We start from the raw sequence: 9,512 nt of genomic DNA, 5'->3' as shown, positions 1-9,512 counted from the left end.
TTCCTCTATTTTAAAGGGATGATTTACAAGCATAAAAGAACGGAAGCAATCATGAAATCTCAAAAGAATTTTCGAATAAAAAAACAACAACAATCAACAACAATCTCAGGTGTTTTTCTCACAACTGTTGCACTACTACAGGAAGTCTAAATTATTTCTTTGTTTTTCATTGTTTATTGTTGCGAACGTCACTGGTTATAAAATACACTTGTCAATCATGATTTGTGTGCTAAAACATTTAAAGTTAATCTTTATTAAAATAATTTTTTTTTGTAAGAATCTGGAAAAGGCAAACTTATGCTCAAATGTCCTGCGTGGGAATGTTTTTTCACTTGTGTATCTTGACAAGGTAGGGCCACAGTTTATAGAGAATCTCTTAAGAAACTCTTTACGGTGGCCAATTTACATTACCAACTCAGTTGATATAACCAAATTATCAGGTTATACCCCCTACCGATTTAGCACCACAGTTTCTTTAGAAGCTTACCTCCTTTATTTCTGTTGGTCCCACGAGCTGATCGGTCTGAATATCACTTTCACTGACCATCTTTGTTCTTCTTTTCCTTTTTTTTCCTTTGCACCTCATCTATTGTAAACCAATCACTTCCAATTTAAATATCCATTTCAATTTTTTAAAAAACTTATTCCTTCGCAAAAAAACCCTAGGATCTCTGTATTCCTGAGATTTACGACAGAAACACAGATTAACAGACCAGTGAGAAGATACGAAACCGTAAGGTTTAACTGATATCGCCAGTGTTTTATACCATGTTACGTTATACCCAAAAACTGTTCGAAAATGTTCGAAAGTAGTTGTTTGACAGCACAGGACGTTAACCTACAGAGGCGGCGGTTTTTGGCTCATCAAGGCAAGTGGAGACCCAAGCCCCTCCTTATTTTACTCCCCTTGAAAAACGAAAAAAATTTCCTCTGTTCTGCAGGACTTTATAGCTTGATCTGCCTCAGGGAAGAAGGCACAGAATCACTTGCGGGAGGGGGGGGAGGGGACCGATCCAATTGATCCCTTTACTTCATCTTGCTTGGGGTGATACAAAAAGATGGGCACTGGTCGATCGGTTTAATAAGAGACGATCAGATTCAAGGTTTAGGTGTTTTTTTAAGCCACAGTAACCAAGTTAAAACAAATAATAGGAGCAACATACTTGATAGATTTCATTTTTACACGAAAAAGGCACACGTCCTTTGCTGACGTCAAAAACTGTCTTTTATTGGTGAGACAAATCAGGTGGTGAATCGGCCGAGTCAACGACGTCACACTTCAGACTGATATTGTATCGACATCTTTTTGCGACTGCTGTGGAAGTGTTTGTCACAAGATCTTTAGTAATATTTGAAGCCCATGATGCGGTTGTATATCTAACACTATCCAATGTTTTCAGTTGAACTACTCAAAGATTTGATCGTAGAATTTCTATCAAGAGGAAGAAAGGCGATTTAATGTTACTGATATTTCTATTTTTGCTTACATTTTCCAGAGGCAAAATAAACCATTCACTTAAAATATAAATCAGAAAATCCATACATTTTCCTTCAAGGCATCGTTTGCCCGAAAAGTTGCCGACATGGACTGTGGAAAGACAAAATAAACATTTTCATCGGTACAATGCTTTATTCAACTCCTACCACGGTATTGAAATTGGTTGTTCTATTTAAAGAGCACTTTCTCCTGGCTGAGCATCTCTTCGACTTCCCTTAAACTTTACCCAATTCTTAGGCCACAATTCGGGGTAAATCGTTTCCTCTTAAGACCGACATGGCGAAAAGTGACTTATAGTCATTTCAAAATTTTCCTTTCTGCATTCTACTGCTTGTAATTTCATTGATAATGAGGGATTACCAGTACATCAGATAATTCAGTTGTCATGCGTTATTCCTACAATTTGTATAAAAGTTTGTATGTTTCCGTGCCCCGTTAATATGTGGGCGAATGTCATCAGGTACACAACAAAGGCTAACTATAATAATGCAGTGTGGAGGAGGTTAGTTCTGCTTTTTCCTAATTCTTGCTTTGTTCAATTACACGGTCGGTTTTTCACGAAAGTTCTTTATGAGTTAGTCTCTTACGAAAATTCATCATGTGGCTAGCTTTTACGAACGTTCTGATGTCTGATGAACAAACCGTCTGTAGGGCTTACATACCCACATCTAAACGGGCGGCTTCAATTCAGATCTATCAAGCGTCAAGTGGAGACTCAAATATTCAACTGTGGGAATTCTCGTAGATTCCGCCGTCTTTCTTCCCTGACCTTTCTTTCTTGAATCCCACATTGTAATAACTGGAAGTCACTTGAGTGTCCTCCAATGACTGGTACTCAGAAGGTTCACGTAACTTCCCTTCCGGAGTCCTGGGGTGGAGTTCCATATAAACACCAGGCTCTGACACTTGATGACCACCAGATGGGGCAGGGATACCACTGTTTACTGTGGTTGCTTTTTTGTTGAGCTCAGTTCGTCTCAACCGCCATATTAGCCCACCAATCACAATCAAGATGAGCAAGACGAAAACAATGCAACAAAGAGCGATAACAGCAGCCCGAAGGACTTGGCATTCACCTGTTAAAAAATAAGAGAGATTTACACCAGATATGAAAATCTCTGTCTCCATTAAAATAGTAGAAGATAATGAAGGAATCAAGTGATAGCTATGAGAGGAATCAAATGTTATTCCAACATGCTGTTTAATTATGGATTTATTAGCGCTGTTTTATCAAAAATTTAAGACCAGCTTCTTGTGTCCCCACAATACTCACTAGCATCTCCCTTTATGGTTTCTTTAGTATATTTAAGTGACTCTGCAAATTGAAAGAAAACAACAGTTAAGCATTAAAATTCATAGAAGGGGAAACTAGAACAAAAAACCTGCTCTCAACCCAGATTATGGCCTTTCTCATCATAGAGCTGGAAGCATTAAGGCGCTTTTATTAATGTAATCAGATTTTTACATTTAAGAAAAAATTTACATTTAAGTGAAAATAGAATAACAAATATACTAATAAAAATAATTATGATAAGAATTGAAAAGTGACCAAATGTAAATGCTGACCGGAATAAGAATTATCTAGTAAACACAGAAACAGCGGTGGTAGGTTAGTTTGCTTTTCGTAATATGCAGTGGCCGAGGTTTTAAACCGAACTTATTCAGTTGAAGGGAAGAAATAAGGCCACTATCGTTTTCTGTTCACAGGCACTAACTTTTCAATCAGTGGCAAACTTCAACAAGGATGCCATTTTCCAATTTGCCCGAGCAACTGCAACAATTAACTCTTGCCAAAAATGAAGTTCCTCTCACTAGTCACTAAGCTTTCATGGAAGTTAACAGCCCACTAAACGGAAAAGTCTCACGCTAGTGTTAACTCGCATACCTGGTGTGACAGATATCAAGGCCACTTTACTGGCATATCCTTCCAAAATTTGCAAAAAGTGAACCAAACATGGTCAAAAAGTGACAAACACATCTTAAAATTCATTGATGTAATGTAGTGAGATTTAGCCCTAACAGCAAGTATAACTGTACGTGACAACATGGTTTGGTCCAAAATAATTTTCTTCATCAATTCAGTGGATATTATGTTTAGATTATCAACTATAAATTAAAGAACAATTAAACAACACCCAAATTTACTCACACCATTGAAACGAGTTATTGCTCTTTGATAGGCAAAATAGATTTTTCCTCTCCTCGGTTCTTTGTTGATAAAAGTTCCATACGATTTCCCGTCACCAACAGTAAATTTCCAAGGTTTTTCTCGCACAGGATCATTTTCGATTTCCGCAGCAATGTAAAACGGACAAAAGTTCAAAATTTTTTCGTTTAAATCTTTCAGCTTCAATTCAAAATCACTGGGAAGCTCTTGAACACAATCAGTGAATTTAACAATGATCATTCGATAAGCACTGAAATATAAAAACGAAGAAAATTTTAGTCAACATCATCGCGCTTATCGTCGTATTGAAAGTTGGTGGTTGTTTGATGGTCTTTTATGATTTGAGTTAAGTGCATAGGAACTTTTCTGAAAGACTTAGCAAGACAGTAAAGTGTTTGTGTTCAATTTAGCAGCCAGTTGCGCGGTCTGATCGTCTTGGGAAGAGTAGTCCTGAACAGAAATGTTTTTGATTGCAGAGACTGACGTTTTGTTACCATGAGTGGAAAGCAACTCATTGCAGTTAACAAGGAGGTTGTTACCCAGTCTGGTATTACAACTTAAGTTCGAAAGACCTAATTAAGGTGTTGTATCTTTCTCATATAATGGACAGTGTATACAAGATTAACATCATTATGTGCACAGTGAAAGCAAGAATTGTGGCCTTCTCAGGTGAGTGTATCATTAATAGTTTCTACTTTTAGCTAATCTGTGACAAAAATTATAAAACCATCACCTTATTGGACCATTCCTTTGTTCAGCAGGCCACAGATCAATTTCAGCCGTTAAATCAGAGATTTCTACATTAGTCATTTTCAATGCAGCTGGTGCCACTGGAGCTAAGCAAATCGCAAGATTAGCAATATTTTCCGATGAGACATTTTCCTTTGAAAAAGAAAGCTATCGCAAAACTAAATTTTTATGAAAAAAACCTTGAAAAATACATTTGCATGATCGTTTAAAGCATTTAATAGCTAAACCTCAATAATAAACGTGCTTCTTTTTTCTTAAATCAGATCATGTTACATTGAATATTGTGGTAGATAGTTCAGAAATAAGTGATTTTTCACAAGAGCAAATTCCCAGCGACAAAATGTGCCCTCTTCGAAATAGTGTGAACATGAAGAAAACGAGTTCTTCACCCACAACATTTGACCACTTAAATCTTAATTCTAAGATCCTTTATATCCATTTCAGTCTTGAAAAGAAATAGAATTTCAGTACCCAAAGTAAATTGTAAATATTTTAATCCTTTGAGCCGATTACAAGACTTTCTTTTCGAAAAAGTTGAGAAGTAGTCTTTGGACATACAATTAATATCAAAAACTTTACCGAGGTTAGCCCTGTAAACATTACATGGCTTTTGATGTTTCCCGAGTAACTAATTCGCATCTAATGCCATTACTTACACTTAATAATATTTCATTTAATGCATGTATCCTCAAAAGTTGCACTCTAAATCATTACCCCACTTATCTCTAGATTACTACCTTGTATTTCCTTACCCTCCAATCTTGTTTTTTCGTCCAAATATGTAGTGGGCCCCTTAGTTCCACATTCAGAGATTCCATAAACCTGAAATCTGTATCTAGTTCCTGGTACCAGATTCTTAACAGTATGTGTTGTTGTCACTCTTACATCTACGATACCTTCATCTGTGAAACTTTTATTGTAAGACTTAGTCCCAGTGTACTTCACCTTTGCAATCAAACAAAACCGGTTTGAATAATTTTAAAACACTAAAACTTCGAATCGCAACATGTAGAAAATGTAACGTAACAACTTTTATTTCCACAAATTATGCATGAGAAGACAAAAATAGTACAAAAATTGACCAGTTTTCAATAAAGCTAAGATATCTTCATGTGTGCCCTTTACATAAAATAACTAAAATTTTTGTTTGTACAGTTTGTATCGTTCTTGTTTCAAGTGTTTTGTGTTTGTGTTTTGATTAGATTTGCTTGTTTGTTGTCACTGTTTTGCCTCCTTCTATTTTTTCAAATAAAATGCGATTTAACTTACCCTGTATTTGACCTCTTCCCCCACATCAAGCTGGGGTCTTTCCCATGCTAAGGTTATCTCTGTGGTGTCAAGGTTTTGTGCTCTTATGTTATTGGGTGCTTCTGTTCCTTTGGCAAATAGGCAATTAAAAGAATGACGTTTGACAGAATGAATACAGGGTAAATCTTTATTACTTATGTGGCTACATGTATACGAAATATCTTATATTACACCTAATACCAAAAATACGCTGATTGTTTGATGCCATTCCTTCTTCAAATTTTTGGCCGTTGTTTTTTTCTTCTTCTATTCAATGTCAGCAACAGACGTCGGTTGCAAAAGTTTGTCTGAAATTGGTAGCTAAGGTAACAAGTTATCGCTAGGTAAGTAAAAGGAGGTAAAGCGAAGATATAGCCAGTCATGCACCACTGTTTGGAGAAATACTAGCCGATGTTAACTGCAAAATATCGTTGTCGTGTTTTATGAGAAGTTAAGGTTGGCCTTCACCTTGGGTGATGTAATACAACTTGCAACTAATTAACACATAATAATAACCTAATGCACCTTAAAGTGCTCATCACAAGCTGTCCAAAGGGATTTGATGCTACATGGAAGGGGAGGGATTCCATCCATTTATTTACGTATATTTGTCAGTAATGGGCCATGGCACTGAGTAAGTTATGGCTTATGTTGGTATCAAAATAGATTACTAGTACTTCCTCGCATTTATTAAATAAAAATTAAAGTAACTCTAAGATACCTTGCTTTTTTCACTTTTGCCGATGACTTTGAATCATCAAAATTGTGTCGGAGTTTAAACTTTTGCTTCTACCCAGTCTAAAGCAAACTTTCGCATGCTCTTATTTGTTATAGAAATGAAACTTACTCAATTCCAGAGGTAAGGGTTCAATATATGGTCCAGGGCCAGCTTTGGTATATGCTCGAACGGACACATTGTAACAAGGCTGAACATTATACAGGATAACAAATGCTTTAGTTGTGTTAACAGTTTTGCTGTTGACTGGAGACCTTTTTCGTCGACTTCCAGACGACACCAATGATGCCTTGATCTCATATAAGATAACTTTGCTATAACTCTCTTTCCTTGTCAGAGGTGACCATGAAATATTGAAGGTTGTTTGGTTCAGTCTACTGAAAGACACATCATTTGGTGCTACACTGGGTTCTGACAAAAGGGAATAAAAAAATATACCAATTCAGATAAATGGTCAGCTGTCTATCATTGAACAAAAAAATTTAATAAATAATTATTTCTGAATCACATTTGATCAAAAATTTATCCTCAAAGTTTATCTAAATTGTATTTCAGTAATTCTTCCCTCCTTTCCCCTTCATCACATTTTTATTTTTTTTCAGGTATGTAGTCATTCATGTTGACTAATCAAGTTCACCAGTCCTTCAAAACTACATTGGAAAGCACTTGGAGTTGATAAGGAGAGTCCTTCCTGTACCACTCCTATAATGCAGCTGTTCTCCACTTGTCTACCTTGATATCACTCACTGTCTACACTTATCAAATAACATTAAAGTTGAAAGTAAAATTAATACTAGGCCATTTTCAATGTTTTGTTTTAATGTTTTAGTGTGAATATTATAAGGATCTTCATTGTGACTATAAAACACAGTGTAACTCCTTATAATCCCATTTTCTTCTGCTGGCTTATACCAGGTGAGCTTTATCTTGGGACCAACTTGTTTATCTGGCATTATCTCAGACTGCGAAAGGTTTGAAGGAATGGTTGGTGCTAAAGTAGCAAAGAAATGGAAGATGAAGGTAGTTATTTAAGCTAGACTGAAATAAAATTGATCTTTGGCAGAAAAAATGTAGAAATTAGATAATCCTGTTCACTAAAAGTGCTGACGGAAGTTAACTCATACTACTATTACTAATGCTAACAATAATAATAATAATAATAATAATAATAATAATTACTTAACTCTCATATTATATCCTGCATCATATTATTATAGTCTAAACCTGCCAAGATATACTATTATGTTCCAATCTTATTCAAATAAGCTATAATTATGTTTTTGAGTAAAATATTTCTTACAACCTACACTGTTCAGTTTTAGTCTCTTACCATCTTCCAAAGTCTGCTCAACCTTTACAGAACTTTTTGGTCCCTCACCATGAGATCCAACAGCCAACACTTGAAATTCATATTTGGTGAACTTGTTAAGATTAGTGAAATCTTTAATTAATGTTGCTGCTCCAGCAACAGACTCCATTAGTAGCATTTTAGCATATCAGAACTGGCCTCTTGATCATAATCTTTTTTAATTTACACCTACCATAATCATTAATAGCAACAGACAAGGTTGCATTTGGTCCAGGTTTGATCGTTGCAGCTCTGACGTGGAACTGATAGGTGGCCCCACCTAATACATCTACTGTGTAACTTAACATGTTTCCTCCCAAGGTTTCAGTGTTAATATTATGAGAATCTTCATCGTGACTATAAAACACTGTGTAACTCCTGATAATTCCATTTTCTTCTGCTGGCTTATGCCAGGTGAGCTTTATCTTTGGACCAACTTGTTTATCTGGTATTATCTCAGAATGTGAAAGGTTTGAAGGAATACTTGGTGCTAAAGTAGTAAAAGAATGGAAGATGAAAGTTAGTATTTAAACTATAATGGAATAAACTTGACCTTTTGCAGAAAAAATGTACTAATTGGATGATGGGCTTTACATGTTCACTTACATTGCAGAAGCCATCTGAACACTTGCAATGCATTCCCTGCTATGAATAATACTTTGTTCTCAATGTTACTACTGTCTTAACTCTATCAATATCATACAGAATGTTAAACTGAATACAGTAAAACTCAGGCAATCTATATGTACAAGGTGTACATGTATGTTCCAATCTCATTCCAATCAGCAAGATTTTTTGAAAAAATGTTTTTCCTAACAACCTAGACTGCTCAGTTTTAGCCTCTTACCATCTTCCAATGTCTGCCCAACCATTACAGAACTTTTTGGTCCCTCACCATGAGATCCAACAGCCAACACTTGAAATTCATATCTGGTATACTTGTTAAGATTAGTGAGAATTTCAGTTAATGTTGCTGCTCCACTAACAGGCTCCATGACTGAATTGTCCACTAAGCCCTTCTGTCTGTAAAACAACTTATATCCTGTGATTGTTCCATGTCTGGCATATTCTGGAAGTGATGTCCAGGATGCTCTTATACTAGTAGATGAGGTTGCAGTCACAGTGAAGTTACCTGGAGCTTGTGATGGAACTGGATTGTTGAATAAAAATGATTATTAGGCATTTTAGTTATACAGCTTCACAACGGTCATGTGCTTACAAAGGAACTGAATTGGTCAACACAGATGAAAGTTGTTAATAATGATGAAGTGTTATTTTTTTACTAACTCAGTTTTTGAGTCCTCCCTAAAACTTTGCAAGTCAGAATTTCAAGCTCTTTCAAGTCTGACATCAAGTAAACCTCAGTGACTTCATTCGTCCTCAATGGATTAAATGAGTGCCATTTAGGGAGTGACTAAGTGGTAATTCTATTTTTCTGTAGGGGATAACTTATATATATGATCATAGACAAAGAACATATACATACCAGTATATCACTCAAATATATACCAGTTATGCAGTGCTGAGTGGTATACCATGAAATGTCGTACAAGTCACTTATAGTCTGTCATTACCCAAACATTAATGTTGAGGGCAGAATTTGGCACTGACATGGCTCAAACAGCACTTGAAATATACTAGAAGCGACATTGCATGCTCGATTTTGGCACGAAGATCACAGCATGCAATAAGAGGAGTAGGCACAATACTATCAAATATACAATAA

General features: G+C 35.9%; 2 protein-coding genes across 2 annotated transcripts in view; both read right to left on the bottom strand.

The window, feature by feature from the left end:
• Positions 1–2,075: 2,075 nt before the first annotated feature.
• The window catches only part of LOC149037137 (uncharacterized), a 25,379-nt gene continuing 17,942 nt past the window's right edge, over positions 2,076–9,512 (bottom strand). The window contains exons 10-19 of the mRNA XM_089188409.1: positions 8,634–8,936; positions 7,980–8,276; positions 6,550–6,849; positions 5,685–5,791; positions 5,168–5,360; positions 4,399–4,501; positions 3,648–3,915; positions 3,384–3,435; positions 2,772–2,813; positions 2,076–2,574 (exon numbers count right to left, since the gene is read on the bottom strand). Of these exons, the coding sequence (XP_089044535.1) occupies positions 2,222–2,574; positions 2,772–2,813; positions 3,384–3,435; positions 3,648–3,915; positions 4,399–4,501; positions 5,168–5,360; positions 5,685–5,791; positions 6,550–6,849; positions 7,980–8,276; positions 8,634–8,936 (2,018 nt within the window). The 3' untranslated portion in view covers positions 2,076–2,221. The remainder of the gene's footprint in view (positions 2,575–2,771; positions 2,814–3,383; positions 3,436–3,647; positions 3,916–4,398; positions 4,502–5,167; positions 5,361–5,684; positions 5,792–6,549; positions 6,850–7,979; positions 8,277–8,633; positions 8,937–9,512) is intronic.
• On the bottom strand, positions 7,182–7,916 carry LOC149037138 (immunoglobulin superfamily DCC subclass member 4-like). The gene is made up of 2 exons (XM_089188332.1): positions 7,769–7,916; positions 7,182–7,429 (listed from the first exon to the last, which is right to left on the bottom strand). Exons 1-2 carry the CDS (start codon positions 7,914–7,916, stop codon positions 7,182–7,184), a joined length of 396 nt encoding a protein of 131 aa, XP_089044458.1.

The sequence above is a fragment of the Pocillopora damicornis genome, chromosome 11 (genome assembly GCF_964200805.1).
Source record: "Pocillopora damicornis chromosome 11, jaPocDami1.2, whole genome shotgun sequence".
Taxonomy (NCBI): Eukaryota; Metazoa; Cnidaria; class Anthozoa; order Scleractinia; family Pocilloporidae; genus Pocillopora; species Pocillopora damicornis.
This window is presented reverse-complemented; position numbering and strand designations above follow the sequence as displayed.